At 38.8% G+C, this 16,793-nt stretch overlaps 1 protein-coding gene across 1 annotated transcript in view; it reads right to left on the bottom strand.

Moving 5' to 3' along the window:
• The window catches only part of ATXN7 (ataxin 7), a 358,110-nt gene that overhangs the window by 169,502 nt on the left and 171,815 nt on the right, over positions 1 to 16,793 (bottom strand). Inside the window, exons 2-3 of the mRNA XM_053689391.1 lie at positions 1,176 to 1,382; positions 979 to 1,041 (exon numbers count right to left, since the gene is read on the bottom strand). Coding sequence (XP_053545366.1) covers positions 979 to 1,041; positions 1,176 to 1,374 — 262 coding nt within the window. The 5' untranslated portion in view covers positions 1,375 to 1,382. The remainder of the gene's footprint in view (positions 1 to 978; positions 1,042 to 1,175; positions 1,383 to 16,793) is intronic.

Raw genomic sequence — 16,793 nt, 5'->3', positions numbered from 1 at the left:
AGGTTTAGGGATTAATAATATCTGTGAAACGCAATAAAGCGAAGCGCAATTAAACGAGGTATGCCTGTACACATATTATACACACACATATATATATATATATATATATATATATATATATATATATATATATATATCCCAAAAACAGTCAGGGTGGATTTTCACTCACATCTCAAAAGAAACAGCAACTGCCAGGAAAAATAAATTGTATCCAATATAGTAAAGAACCGCACTCAATGGACTTGTGTCAATTGTGATATTTATTATAGTAACGGTTCAAGGCCAGTGAGTGCGGATCTCTAATATATATATATATATATATATATATATATATATATATATATATATATATATATATATAATCTCGCAATTTTATAATATAATAAAAAATAAAAAAGTGTCTTACTTGCCCAGGACTATTGGAATATACAAAAAATGGCACTGGCAAAATTTGCAAAGATGTAAACCCCATAATGAAAAGTGATACAAACTTGTTTTTCAACCTGTGCTGTAAGTTGTTTTTGTTTTGTTTCTTTTTAAAAAGTAACATACTACAAACATAAAAAAAAATGCTAACAAAAACTAATTTTAATACGCTTTTGTGTTGCTTTAAAATTAAAATATTGCTTTGGTGTCCCACTTACTAAAATTAATATAAAAAGAGAGAAACAAAACTATTTCCAGCTGTCACTTAAAAAGATCCCAAACAATTTATACACAGATTGAACAAGAAGACTATAAATATAGGCTCATAAGCAACACACACATTTTAGCAACTTTTATGTCTCTGGACTACTTTCCCAAGTTCAAGCAGTGACTTTTTGTAATGTTGTTTTTAAACCACTCTCCTCCGGGTGGCTTCATTTAAATAATGGACTTAACAGGAAGTCACTTGCACAGGATTCCGCCCCCCAATGAATTAAGTAAAATAATAAATGATCTGTACCACCAATTTAAAACTAACACCATATCACTTGCCTTCCCTGCAGAGTCTCATAGCTTCTCGTTTTTTCTCACACTCCTTCAAAGTTTCATCCAGTTCTGCAAAAAGAGGGGGGACAATTAATTAAAGGTCAGCTAGTTTAGAGGATTATTATTGGAGTGCTAATTGTGAGTGATCAGTGAACAGCGAGGGAAGGGGGTGTGAAAGGAGGGGGGGTTAGGGGTCATCTTACCGTCGATTCCTTGCAGTTTGGCAGCTTCGACCCAGTGAGCCCAGGGCTGCCCCAGCATAGCTCCAGGACTGGGCAGAGACCTGCGATCCCCAGCAGCCGCCATTGCTGCAGCTGAGCTCTCTCCCTGCTGCTGCTGCTGCCGCCGCCGCTGCCTGCGCTGCTGCTCCCCTCTGACGTCATCCTCGGCCCTTTCCGACATTCTTTCCGCTACAATGTAACAAAAAAAAGTCATCGGCGTTTTAACCCTTTGATGGACACAGAGGGCTGCAACGCATTGCACAAAACAACGCGTTGAAGCACTCTTTGGCAGCTTAGGAAGCTAAGAAGCGGAGGTATCTTATTATAAAGGGAAATACACTCAGGTGATAGGGAGGGGGGGTCACCTACTAAGGCACAATGGCATCAGATCCTCTCCATGCTTGTGACACCAAACACAGCTCCCTCCCCCTTTCGGCAACAATGTCACTAATACTAGATCTCAAGCACAGTGGAGGTGGATCATGACCGGAGATGGAGGGAGGGATGATGAGAGCGACACATTAGGTTTCAGATTATTAAAAAAAATACTACTCTGTACTTCCTGGGAATATGACTCATCGTATACGGCCAGTCAGGATCAATAGAATGAGAGGGAAATAGAACTGATCTAACTTCTGTATGGAGGCATCAGATGCTTTCGGTTTCTGATCAGCTGAGGAACGTGACAGCGGAAAAGTGAAACCGTTGTTAATAGAATGTTGTGGCGCTAAATGCTTTTGTTAAGGAGACCACAGCATTCTACTGCAGAGTATTGAGGAACATAAGTCAGAAGTTCGGGGACACAGGTCTCTGCTTTAAATAATTGGGGAGTACAAGATACTTTACACATTGTCTAGTGTAGAGAGTTGGGAAACTTTTGATTCCACCTTAGCTGGACAGTACGATCCAGTTCAGCATTAGAAGATTATTGGGTTTCTAGTCCAGAAAGATGGGGAGACTAGGGTTCTGTTTTAGAATATGGGGAAGCGCAGGATTCTACATTCAGAATACTGTGGATTCTAGTTTACAACGTTTTGTACGTACTTTGGAAACTGAACATTTTTGAATGACCTAATTTTAATGTCAGGGGTGGAGGACAAACTATTCAGATATATGCATCGAAGTTTAGATCAACCTATCTGTAGACTTCCTTCTAAAAATACAACAAAAAGCTAAGAGTTTCCAAAAGTTGACAAAACCACTTATTTTTGGGTTATGGATATTTTGAAAATAGCAATGAGATTGAATTAAGATGTTGACATATATAGCTGATTCCACAAACAAGTATAAACAAAACACATTTTCACAGTAATTGTATACATTGCATATTGCACAAGTCTGAACTGATTTCATCACATGAATATGTATGTATATACAGTGTGTATCTATATATATATATATATATTGTATGCAAGAATTGCACCTTTACAAGAAATACACTATATAATAATCCTTACAAATTGGGTTTCTCAAATTCGATTATATATATTTATATTACATATATATATATATATATATATATATATATATATATATAAAAATAATTTATTAAATATATCTAATAGATGCATCATTAAATTGATTGATTTGTACTGTCCTTTTTAATCTTTGTTACCTATGGACAGCGCTGCAGAATCTGTTGGCGCTTTATAAATAAAGAATAATAATATATATATATATATATATATATATATATATACACACACACACATATATATATATATATATATATATATATATATATATACACACACACACACACATATATATACATACATATATACGCAAATCCTTCTCTACTACTATCACCTAATCTATATTTACATCTCTGGCTAATCTTTATCCACACACACGTTCATTTAGTTGAGTCTCACGCAGGCTGCTGATTATGTGATGAAGTCGCAAGCAGCTCTCACCACAGGCTGGCTGGGCAATTGGCTCTCACAAGGGCATTACATATTTCCCCTTTGACTCTTGTTGGGGATTCCACAATCCAGATCGTAATTACTGGGCTTCCTTAACCCCGGCACGTCACTCCCTGTTCTCCTCCCACTATGAAGTTTCACGTCAACAGAGAGGAGGAACAAGTGAGGGGGAGAAACAGGAATCTAACTTCACCAGTCAGCGATCAGCTCTATCAAGCGGCCACATGGGAGTTATTTAAATCAGGACTCCTGTTAGCAACAGCATTGCCACTCAGCTGACATGTTACACATCTCCCACTAAGTACAACTGGCACTAGCAGCTTATGAAAGGGCAACACCTGCATTGTTGATGCTTATAATTTAATTATGTTTACAAAACTAAATATGGTGTTAGGAAATATTTTAGCTATTACAAATGTCAAAAAATAGATATTAAAGGGACAGTTTACAATATAATATTTATTGTTTTAAAAGACAGATAATCCCTTTATTGCCCATTCCCCGTTTTGCACAACCAACACAGTTATATTAATATACTTTTTACCTCTGTGATTAACCTGTTTCTAAGTATCTTCTGACAGCCCCCTGATCACATGACTTTTTATTTATTATCTATTGACTTGCATTTAGTACTGTGTTGTGCTAAATCTTAAATAACTCCACAGGCATGATCACAATGTTATCTATATGGCCCACATGAACTAGCAGTCTCCTGTTGTGAAAAGCAAATAAAGCATGTGATAAGAGGCTGTCTATTGTGGCTTAGAAACAGGCAGATATTTAGAGGTTTAAATGTTATAAAGTACATTAATATATCAATGTTGGCTGTGCAATGCTGGGGAATGGGTAGTAAAGGTGTTACCTATCTTTTTAAACAATAACAATTTTAGTGTAGACTGTCTCTTTAAAAAAGAACCATCCATTGATAAGAAAATAGCACAAATTCATTATTTTTTTGTATTAGTAAATTGTTGCCACAGATAGAAGGAATTAGAAAGATTTCCGACTTGAAGAGATATTTTAATTTGTGAAACTAGACCTAAGGCCAACAAAGTGTTGACACTGAAATAGATGAAGTAATAGACTATACTATTGCTAACACTGCAATAGGTATCATCAACACAATGGGGTGGATTTATCAAGGGGCAAATGCTCCTATAGGTTACTGATATCTATGAAGTAGTACAGCATGCAATTTTAAACAATGTTTCAATTTACTACAAATACCTAATTTTCTTCATTCTCTTGGTATCCTTTGTTGAAAAAGATACATAGGTAGGCTCAGGAGATGGGAGCTAGCTGCTGATTGGTGGCTGCACATATATGCCTCTTGTCATTGGTTTACTGATGTATTCAGCTAGCTCCAAATAGTGAATTGCTGCAACTTCAATAAAGGATACCAAGAGAATGAAGCACATTTGAGAATATAAATAAATTGGAAAGTTGTTTAAAAATTGTGTTCTCTTTCTGAATTATGACATAAAAAAATGGGTTTCTTGTCCCTTTAAACCACTGCTTCCTAAACGCTCTCTGCCAACTTAGAGTTGGTGGATAAAAATCACTCTGGGGTGATGGACAATCCTTTTTTGCGCACAATTGGTTTCTCAAGAACAGGGTGCTGCACTGCATGAGTGAAATCTTGTGCAATGCTAAATATGGGGAATAAATGTGCCTCACAATTTTTGATCTCTGTAAGATATCAAAGGACCATTTAAAGGGATAGTCTAGTCAAAATTAAACTTTCATGATTCAGAAAGAGCTTGCAATTTTAAACAACTTTCTAATTTACTCTTTTTATCAAAAATTGATAATAGGAGTAAATTAGAAAGTCGCTTAAAATTACAAGCTCTATCTGAACCATGATAGTTTAATTTTCAGAAGACTATCCCTTTAAATACAGAATTTCATAAATAAATGCTTAAAGGGACAGTATACACTCATTTTCATATAACTGCATGTAATAGACACTACTATAAAGAATAAGATGCACAGATACTGATATAAAAATCCAGTATAAAATGGTTTAAAAACGTACTTAGAAGCTTTCAGTTTAGCTCTGTTGAAAAGGCAGTTGGAAAGCCCACTGCAAGTGGGAAATAAGACACTCCCCCCTCCCCCTTCTTTTGCATATGAAAAGACCCTTTACACAAACAGGAGCAAGCTGGAGAAGGTAGCTGACGGTATTCAAATAAAACTTTGGGGCTTGGTTAGGAGTCTGAAAATCAGAGCAATGTTATTTAAAAATAAGCAAAATTATACATTTTTAAAAATAAAAAAAAACTTTATGGGCTTTATAAATAGATCATCTCTACAAAACATTTATGCAAAGAAAAAATGAGTGTATAATGGCCCTTTAATCAAAAGACAATGCAATAGCACTTACTCTGAACGTCAAATGAGTAGTAGATTCTTTTCTGACAAATTTCAAAGTTACTTCCATTGCCCCCTCCCACTGTTTCAGGTGACAGCCATAAGCCAATCAGAAACGCATATACTGTGAACTGTTGCATATGCTCAGTAGAGGAGATGGTAACCCAGAAAGTGTGCATATAAAAAAAGATGTCTGCATTATGATAATGGAAGTAAATGTAAAGAGTTTTTTTAAAACTGCATGATCTATCTGAATCTTGAAAGTTTAATTTTGACTTTAGTGTCTCGTCAATGATAAATCTGGTATTTCATTAATTCTATACTTATCTATCTTGTAAAGGCATTATAGTATGTTTTTAGCAATATAACGAGACATTTTAATGCAAACATGACACATCTCTAATTCGTTAGTATATTATTTTTTGTATTGCTGACAAAATAACTGTGTTAAAGGGACACTGAACCCAAATTTTTTCTTTTGTGATTCAGATAGAGCATGAAATGTTAAAGGGACACTGAACCCCAAAATTTTCTTTCGTGATTCAGATAGAGCATGCAATTTTAAGCAACTTTCGAATTTACTCCTACTATCAATGTTTCTTCGTTCTCTTGCTATCTTTATATAAAAAGAAGCCATCTAAGCATTTTTTCTTGGTTCAGACTCTGGACAGCAGTTTTTGATTGGTGGATGAATTTATCCACCAATCAGCAAGGACAACCTAGGTTGTTCACTAAAAATGGGCCGGCATTTAAACTTACATTCTTGCATTTCAAATAAAGATACCAAGAGAATAAAGAACATTTGATAATAGGAGTAAATTAGAAAGTTGCTTAAAATTTCATGCTCTATCTGAATCACAAATGAAAAAATTTGGGTTCAGTGTCCCTTTAAGCAACTTTCTAATTTACTGCTATTATCACATTTTCTTCATTCTCTTGGTATCTTTATTAAGTTTGACAGGCAGGTAGTGCAGCCAATAGCAAGCACACCCACCCGCCACTAGATGGTCAGAGCAGATCTCGGCTGCAATTTGCATTCGTTGGTTGCAATGACTAGTGGAAATTCTCAGACCCTCATAGATGATGTTTCATATTTTATCAGAAAAATAAGTACATTTTTGCTTGTGCTTGCCAAATTAGTAGAGACATGGCAAAAAGTGGACTTAAAGGGACAGTCAACACTAAAATTGTTATTATTCAAAAAGATAATGCCTTTACTACCCATTCCCCAGATTTGCACAACCAACATTGTTATATTAATATACTTTATAACATTTAAACCTCAAAACTTCTGCCTGTTTCCTAGCCACTACAGATAGTCTCTTATCACATGCTTTTTTATTTGCTTTTTACAACAGAAGACTGCTAGTTCATGTGAGCCATATAGATAACATTGTGCTAAAGCCTGTGGCGTTATTTAAGAGTCAACACAACACAGCACTTATTGGCTAAAATGCAAGTCAATAGATAATAAATAAAAACTCATGTGATTAGGGACTGTCAGAAGATGCTTAGATACAAGCTAATCACAGATGTAAAAAGTATTAATATAACAGTGTTGGATATGCAAAACTGGGGAATGGGTAATAAAGGGATTATCTATATTTTAAAACAATAACAATTCTAGTGACGACTGTCCCTTTAATCACAGTATTTTTGAGATAAGATATGACTCATAATCTATGAGTTAGCCGAAAAACAACCCATATAAAGGCATATAAGAGGTCTTCTTCACATCCAGAACCCTGAATAGTGAGATAAAATTATCTCAAGCTAAAATTTTTCCTGTCTAAAATTCTCTAAGGGACTTCACAGTAATGACAAGATTAAGATAATCTCATCAGACTAGAGAGTGTTCGAGAATCAGGCCCTAGGTCTGAGGATTAGAAGATTATACAATCTTGTAAAATACCAATTCCAGATCTGTATATGTGAACATGTGCAAGGAGGACCACAAGTCCTTAGCCAACTGCACACCATTGCCTTCATAATATACAGTAGGGCACATGATGAGGCCTTAACCCTTTCCTGACGGGGTTAAAGTATCTACATCGGAACAGCTGTTTCTTTGTAGACAAATTGAAATCATGCAATTGTGCACACGATCGCGAGATTTCAATTATTGGATCGGGTCTGGGGGTGTCCCTATAACCCTAGGAACGCCCTCCAGACCGCGATCAAATCTGAGAAGCACAGTAGGCTTCAGGACAGCCGTTGGCTATGACGTTCTATTCTGTCATAACGGCTTTAAAGCCCAGTGTAATTATGACGGAATAGAACGGCATAACAGCGTTAAAAGGTTAATTCTATAAGAAATAAACTCTCACGTTAAAAGTTGGAATTTATACCTAAACTATTAAGATGTAATGATTGGGGAAGAAACATATCTGCATAAAACTTTGTGTCTTTCCAAAACCAGAGTAAAAAAACAAACAAGCTAATATTTCGTAATAAAAAACTAATCTTGGAATTAATATTCAGAGACCTTGACTAATGTTTTAAAAAACAAAGAGGACTTGAGCAAAATCTTATTATGACGTAAATATGTATAGCTTAGATCAGGGCTCAACAAAACCAGGTGAATTAGAGTCCCTAGACACCCACGGATGATCCCCACTTACACCGCTGACCTCCACCAGCTGCGCCTAAAATTTTATTTTGGCGAGTTTGGATCCTTTCTAGGCATTGGAGCTGTGAAATACACATCCAACCTTTGTGTTATTATATAATGTATGTGTGTGTATTTCATAGAGGAGAACTTTCCTAATTCATATCAGTCTGAACCCACCTGAAAAATGATGGTCTAGCCCCAAAATACCAGGCAATCCTCCTCTCAATGAGGAACATGGCAACCACAGACAAGGCCCACAGAAGGCTGAGATGATTTCCTGGGACTGACAAGGCCCACAAAACCCAAAATTATTGTTTGGAACAGACAGGGCACACATAAGTCCAAAATGATCATCTAGGCATGTTTCTCATTCACAAGAGGATTGCCTGGCATTTCAGGGATGGATAATCCTTTTTAGGTGGGATCAGACTAATATACTTCAGGAAAGTTCTCCTCTCAGAAAAAAACATAATTTATGTAAGAACTTACCTGATAAATTAATTTCTTTCATATTGGCAAGAGTCCATGAGCTAGTGACAGATGGGATATACAATCCTACCAGGAGGGGCAAAGTTTCCCAAACCTCAAAATGCCTATAAATACACCCCTCACCAGACCCACAATTCAGTTTAACAAATAGCCAAGTAGTGGGGTGATAAAGAAAGGAGTAAAAAGCATCAACAAAGGAATTTGGAAATAATTCTGCTTTATACAAGAAATCATAACCACCATAAAAAGGGTGGGCCTCATGGACGCTTGCCAATATGAAATAAATGAATTTATCCGGTAAATTCTTACATAAATTATGTTTTCTTTCATGTAATTGGCAAGAGTCCATGAGCTACTGACGTATGCAATATCAATACCCAAGATGTGGAACTCCATGCAAGAGTCACTAGAGAGGGAGGGATAAAATAAAAACCAGCCATTTTCCGCTGAAAAAATAATCCACAACCCAAATTATAAGTTTATTCTTTTAATGACAAGAAGAACTTAAAACATCAGCAGAAGAATCAAACTGAAACAGCTGCCTGAAGAACTTTTCTACCAAAAACTGCTTCTGAAGAAGCAAATACATCAAAACGGTAGAATTTAGTAAATGTATGCAAAGAGGACCAAGTTGCCGCTTTGCAAATCTGATCAGCTAAAGCTTCATTCTTAAAAGCCCACAAAGTGGAGAATGATCTAGTAGAATGAGCTGTAATTCTCTGAGGCGGGGTCTTGCCCGACTCCAAATAAGCTTGATTAATCAAAAGCTTTAACCAAAAAGCCAAGGAAATAGCAGAAGCCTTCTGACCTTTCCTAGGACCAGAAAATATAACAAATAGACTAGAAGTCTTCCTGAATTTTTAGGATTAGGACACAAGGAAGGATCAACAATTTCTCTACTAATGTTGTTAGAATTCACAACCTTAGGTAAAAATTGAAATTGAAGTCCGCAAAACCGCCTTATCCTGATGAAAAATCAGAAAAGGAGATTCACAAGAAAGAGCAGATAGCTGAGAAACTCTTCTAGCAGAAGAGATAGCCAAAAGGAACAACACTTTCCAAGAAAGTAGTTTCATGTCCAAAGAATGCATGGGCTCAAATGGAGGAGCCTGTAACGCCTTCAAAACCAAATTAAGACTCCAAGGAGGAGAAATTGATTTAATGACAGGCTTAATACGAACTAAAGCCTGTACAAAACAGTGAATATCAGGAAGTTTATCAATCTTTCTGTGAAATAAAACAGAAAGAGCAGAGATTTGTCCCTTCAAGGAACTTGAAATTCTAGGAATTCTAAAAGAATGCCAAGAGAATTTATGAGAAGAACACCATGAAATGTAAGTCTTCCAAACTCGATAATAAATCTTTCTAGAGACAGATTTACGAGCTTGTAACATAGTATTAATCACTGAGTCAGAGAAACCTCTATGACCTAGCACTAAGCGTTACATTTCCATACCTTCAAGGAAGTGGCCAAGGTTGGCAACTGGACATCCGAACAAGATCCGCATACCAAAACCTGTGGGGCCATGCTGGAGCCACCAGCAACACAAACAATTGTTCCATGATGATTTTAGTCTATCAGTGGATCTGTATAGAAAGGAAACAGATTGTAACAACTTATTACATTACAGCAGTTCACATCCTCCCACTCTCACTCGGTCCTTGTCAAAAAGTCAGTTTTTACGTGTAAGACGTATAGTATCAGATGAAAGTCTGGCATGCGAGAGACTTAGTGAGATTGGGAGTTTGTTCATAAAGAGAGGATATCCACCTAAATAGATACAGGAAGGTATAAACAATGCATTGGAAACCCTGAGGCAAAAGTTGTTAGAACAGAAGGGAAAAGTGAAAGAGAAAATTGATAGGATGGTGTTTGTTAGCCAGTTCTCCCCTCTGAGTAGTAAGATACAAGGAATTATAAGGAAGCATTGGAGTGTATTGAGTAATTGTAACCCTGATGTTAGGGAATTTCCTATGCCAGCATACAAGAGGTGTAAAAACTTGAAGGATACTCTCGTAAGGGCGGATATTGGTCCTAGTAAGAGGAAGGTGCAGAGGTATATAGATACAAAGCATAATGGTTGTTTTCCCTGCCTTAATTGTACCAACTGTAATAATATGATGCAGGGTTCTACATTTACCCACCCACGTACTGGCAAAAAGTTTTGGATTAGGGGGTATTTCACCTGTAACACAGAATTTGCTGTGTACCTGATCAAATGCCCATGTGGGTGGGGTTATGTAGGAGAGACCACCCGTAAGGTGCGTGAAAGAATGAACCAGCATAAAAGCAGTATAATGACAGGAATACTGGATGCACCTGTGGCACATCATTTTTTAACAGCTGGACATAGCCTCAGCCAAATAAGGTTTCAGATAATTGACCATGTGGAGAAACCTAGGAGGGGGGGGGGGGCAATAGGGAGAAAAATATTAAACAGAGATAACTTTTCTGGATATATACACTAGGTACTATGTGGCCTAATGGCATGAATAGAGAAATGGAGTGGAGTGTCTTTTGAATGATTATCCCTTTAACTTTTGAAAAAGGTATGAGAAATAAGGGCCAAATTTTGTCTTGTGATATATGATCAATAGATAACCTTTTTTCTGTGTTTATCTTTGGTATATACAATTGTACAATATATTATACATTTAAGTGAATATACATAAAGAAATAGTTTAATTGTTTGTATAATATAACACATGATGTGGTGAATGCACACTAGGGGGAGCTAAGAATGATTATGAAGTGGATAGGTATAGACAGGTGTTTTTCTGATGAGGTCAGAGGGGCTATGGGTATATAAAGCATGTTTGTATCAGTGTTACCCTATATATGATTAAGGACATTTGTCCGAAACGTTGTAACTTTGTGGCTTGAATAAATCTTTTTATACAGTGCTGCTGCAGTTTGGACTTTTTTAATAAAGAACGAATACACTCCATTTTAAATAAATAAATAGATTTGTCAGTGTCAATATCTGAGGAAGGATCTTCTGTATCAGATAGATCCTCATCAGAGGAGGATAAATCATTATGTAGTCGGTCATTCTAAATTTCATCAACTGAATGAGAAATTTTAAAAGACCTTTTACGTTTATTAGAAGGCGGAAATGCAGACAAAGCCTTCTGAATAGAATCAGCAACAAATTCTTTAAAATTCATAGGTATATCATGTACATTAGAAGTTGACGGAACTGCAACTGGCAATGTACTATTACTGATGGACACATTATCTGCATGTAAAAGTTTATCATGACAACTATTACAAATGACATTCGGAGATATAATTTCCACAATCTTACAACAAATGCACTTAGCTTTGGTAGAACCGATGTCAGGCAGCAAAGTTCCAACAGATACTTCTGAGGCAGGATCAGATTGAGACAGAAAATGTAAGAAGCTGATCCCAGATGGTAACCCACTAAAAACCAAGCTACTGAGAATCCCTGGACCTCGCAAAGTACCTGGGAAGTTTGTTGTTCAAATGAGAGGCCAACCGATCTATCTCTGTGAAACCCCAAAGATCTACAAGCTGATTGAACACATCCTGGTGAAGAGACCACTCCCCTGGATTTAGAGATTGGCGACTGAGAAAAACAGAATTTATGCTTACCTGATAAATTACTTTCTCCAACGGTGTGTCCGGTCCACGGCGTCATCCTTACTTGTGGGATATTCTCTTCCCCAACAGGAAATGGCAAAGAGCCCAGCAAAGCTGGTCACATGATCCCTCCTAGGCTCCGCCTTCCCCAGTCATTCGACCGACGTAAAGGAGGAATATGCATAGGAGAAATCATATGATACCGTGGTGACTGTAGTTAGAGAAAATAATTCATCAGACCTGATCAAAAAACCAGGGCGGGCCGTGGACCGGACACACCGTTGGAGAAAGTAATTTATCAGGTAAGCATAAATTCTGTTTTCTCCAACATAGGTGTGTCCGGTCCACGGCGTCATCCTTACTTGTGGGAACCAATACCAAAGCTTTAGGACACGGATGATGGGAGGGAGCAAATCAGGTCACCTAGATGGAAGGCACCACGGCTTGCAAAACCTTTCTCCCAAAAATAGCCTCAGAAGAAGCAAAAGTATCAAATTTGTAAAATTTGGTAAAAGTGTGCAGTGAAGACCAAGTCGCTGCCTTACATATCTGATCAACAGAAGCCTCGTTCTTGAAGGCCCATGTGGAAGCCACAGCCCTAGTGGAGTGAGCTGTGATTCTTTCAGGAGGCTGCCGTCCGGCAGTCTCATAAGCCAATCTGATGATGCTTTTAAGCCAAAAAGAGAGAGAGGTAGAAGTTGCTTTTTGACCTCTCCTTTTACCAGAATAAACAACAAACAAGGAAGATGTTTGTCTGAAATCCTTTGTAGCCTCTAAATAGAATTTTAGAGCACGAACTACATCCAAATTGTGCAACAAACGTTCCTTCTTTGAAACTGGATTCGGACACAAAGAAGGCACAACTATCTCCTGGTTAATATTTTTGTTAGAAACAACTTTCGGAAGAAAACCAGGTTTAGTACGCAAAACCACCTTATCTGCATGGAACACCAGATAAGGAGGAGAACACTGCAGAGCAGATAACTCTGAAACTCTTCTGGCAGAAGAAATTGCAACCAAAAACAAAACTTTCCAAGATAATAACTTAATATCTACGGAATGTAAGGGTTCAAACGGAACCCCTTGACGAACTGAAAGAACTAAATTGAGACTCCAAGGAGGAGTCAAAGGTTTGTAAACAGGCTTGATTCTAACCAGAGCCTGAACAAAAGCTTGAACATCTGGCACAGCCGCCAGCTTTTTGTGAAGTAAAACAGATATAGCAGAAATCTGTCCCTTCAAAGAACTTGCAGATAATCCTTTCTCCAAACCCTCTTATAGAAAGGATAGAATTTTAGGAATCTTTACCCTGTTCCATGGGAATCCTTTCGATTCGCACCAACAGAAATATTTCTTCCATACTTTATGGTAAATTTTTCTAGTTACAGGCTTTCTAGCCTGAATGAGAGTATCAATGACAGAATCTGAGAACCCACGCTTTGATAAAATCAAGCGTTCAATCTCCAAGCAGTCAGTTGGAGTGAGGCCAGATTCGGATGTTCGAACGGACCTTGAACAAGAAGGTCCCGTCTCAAAGGCAGCTTCCATGGTGGAGCCGATGACATATTCACCAGGTCTGCATACCAAGTTCTGCGTGGCCACGCAGGAGCTATCAAGATCACCGAAGCCCTCTCCTGATTGATCCTGGCTACCAGCCTGGGAATGAGAGGAAACGGTGGGAATACATAGGCTAGGTTGAATGTCCAAGGTGCTACTAGTGCATCTACTAGAGTCGCCTTGGGATCCCTGGATCTGGACCCGTAGCAAGGAACCTTGAAGTTCTGACGAGATGCCATCAGATCCATGTCTGGAATGCCCCATAATTGAGTTATGTGGGCAAAGATTTCCGGATGGAGTTCCCACTCCCCCGGATGAAATGTCTGACGACTCAGAAAATCCGCTTCCCAATTTTCCACTCCTGGGATGTGGATTGCAGACAAGTGGCAGGAGTGAAACTCCGCCCATTGAATTACTTTGGTCACTTCTTCCATCGCCAGGGAACTCCTTGTTCCCCCCTGATGGTTGATATATGCAACAGTCGTCATGTTGTCTGATTGAAACCTTATGAATTTGGCCTTTGCTAGTTGAGGCCAAGCCTTGAGAGCATTGAATATCGCTCTCAGTTCCAGAATGTTTATCGGGAGAAGAGATTCTTCCCGAGACCATAGACCCTGAGCTTTCAGGGAGTTCCAGACCGCGCCCCAGCCCACCAGACTGGCGTCGGTCGTGACAATGACCCACTCTGGTCTGCGGAAGCTCATCCCTTGAGACAGGTTGTCCAGGGTCAGCCACCAACGGAGTGAATCTCTGGTCCTCTGATCTACTTGGATCGTCGGGGACAAGTCTGTATAATCCCCATTCCACTGTCTGAGCATGCACAGTTGTAATGGTCTTAGATGAATCCGCGCAAAAGGAACTATGTCCATTGCCGCAACCATCAAACCTATTACTTCCATGCAATGCGCTATGGAAGGAAGAAGAACAGAATGAAGTACTTGACAAGAGCTTAGAAGTTTTGATTTTCTGGCCTCTGTCAGAAAAATCTTCATTTCTAAGGAGTCTATTATTGTTCCCAAGAAGGGAACTCTTGTTGACAGGAATAGAAAACTTTTTTCTACGTTCACTTTCCACCCGTGAGATCTGAGAAAGGCTAGGACAATGTCCGTATGAGCCTTTGCTTGTGGCAGAGACGACGCTTGAATTAGAATGTCGTCCAAGTAAGGTACTACTGCAATGCCCCTTGGCCTTAGCACCGCTAGAAGGGACCCTAGTACCTTTGTGAAAATTCTTGGAGCAGTGGCTAATCCGAATGGAAGTGCCACAAACTGGTAATGCCTGTCCAGAAAGGCGAATCTTAGGAACCGATGATGTTCCTTGTGGATAGGAATATGTAGATACGCATCCTTTAAATCCACCGTGGTCATGAATTGACCTTCCTGGATGGTAGGAAGAATTGTCCGAATGGTTTCCATTTTGAACGATGGAACCCTGAGAAATTTGTTTAGGATCTTGAGATCCAAAATTGGCCTGAATGTTCCCTCTTTTTTGGGAACTATGAACAGATTGGAGTAAAACCCCATCCCTTGTTCTCCTAATGGAACAGGATGAATCACTCCCATTTTTAACAGGTCTTCTACACAATGTAAGAATGCCTGTCTTTTTATTTGGTCTGAAGACAATTGAGACCTGTGGAACCTTCCCCTTGGGGGTAGTTCCTTGAATTCCAGGAGATAACCTTGAGAAACTATTTCTAGCGCCCAAGGATCCTGAACATCTCTTGCCCAAGCCTGAGCGAAGAGAGAGAGTCTGCCCCCCACCAGATCCGGTCCCGGATCGGGGGCCAGCATCTCATGCTGTCTTGGTAGCGGTAGCAGGCTTCTTGGCCTGCTTACCTTTGTTCCAGCCTTGCATCGGTCTCCAGGCTGGCTTGGTTTGAGAAGAATTACCCTCTTGCTTAGAGGATGTAGAGTTTGAGGCTGGTCCGTTTCTGCGAAAGGGACGAAAATTTGTTTTATTTTTAGCCTTAAAAGACCTATCCTGAGGAAGGGCGTGGCCCTTTCCCCCAGTGATGTCTGAAATAATCTCTTTCAAGTCAGGGCCAAACAGCGTTTTCCCCTTGAAAGGGATGTTAAGCAATTTGTTCTTGGAGGACACATCCGCTGACCAAGACTTTAGCCAAAGCGCTCTGCGCGCCACAATAGCAAAACCTGAATTTTTCGCCGCTAATCTAGCTAATTGCAAAGTGGCGTCTAAGGTAAAAGAGTTAGCCAATTTAAGTGCTTGAACTCTGTCCATAACCTCCTCATAAGAAGATGCTTTATTGAGCGACTTTTCTAGTTCTTCGAACCAGAAACACGCTGCTGTAGTGACAGGAACAATGCATGAAATTGGTTGTAGAAGGTAACCTTGCTGAACAAACATCTTTTTAAGCAAACCCTCTAATTTTTTATCCATAGGATCTTTGAAAGCACAACCATCTTCTATAGGGATAGTGGTGCGTTTGTTTAGAGTAGAAACCGCCCCCTCGACCTTGGGGACTGTCTGCCATAAGTCCTTCCTGGGGTCGACCATAGGAAATAATTTCTTAAATATAGGGGGAGGGACAAAAGGTATGCCGGGCCTTTCCCATTCTTTATTTACAATGTCCGCCACCCGCTTGGGTATAGGAAAAGCTTCGGGGGGCACCGGGACCTCTAGGAACTTGTCCATCTTACATAATTTCTCTGGAATGACCAAATTGTCACAATCATCCAGAGTAGATAACACCTCCTTAAGCAGAGCGCGGAGATGTTCCAATTTAAATTTGAATGTAATAACGTCAGGTTCAGCTTGTTGAGAAATTTTTCCTGAATCTGAAATTTCTCCCTCAGACAAAACCTCCCTGGCCCCTTCAGACTGGTGTAAGGGCATGTCAGAACCATTATCATCAGCGTCCTCATGCTCTTCAGTATCTAAAACAGAGCAGTCACGCTTTCGCTGATAAGTGGGCATTTTGGCTAAAATGTTTTTAATAGAATTATCCATTACAGCCGTTAATTGTTGCATAGTAAGGAGGATTGGCGCACTAGATGCACTAGGGACCTCCTGAGTGGGCAAGA

The sequence above is a fragment of the Bombina bombina genome, chromosome 7 (assembly GCF_027579735.1).
Source record: "Bombina bombina isolate aBomBom1 chromosome 7, aBomBom1.pri, whole genome shotgun sequence".
NCBI lineage: Eukaryota > Metazoa > Chordata > Amphibia > Anura > Bombinatoridae > Bombina > Bombina bombina.
Note: the sequence above shows the minus strand (reverse complement) of the source record. Positions and strands in the feature narration are given on the sequence as shown.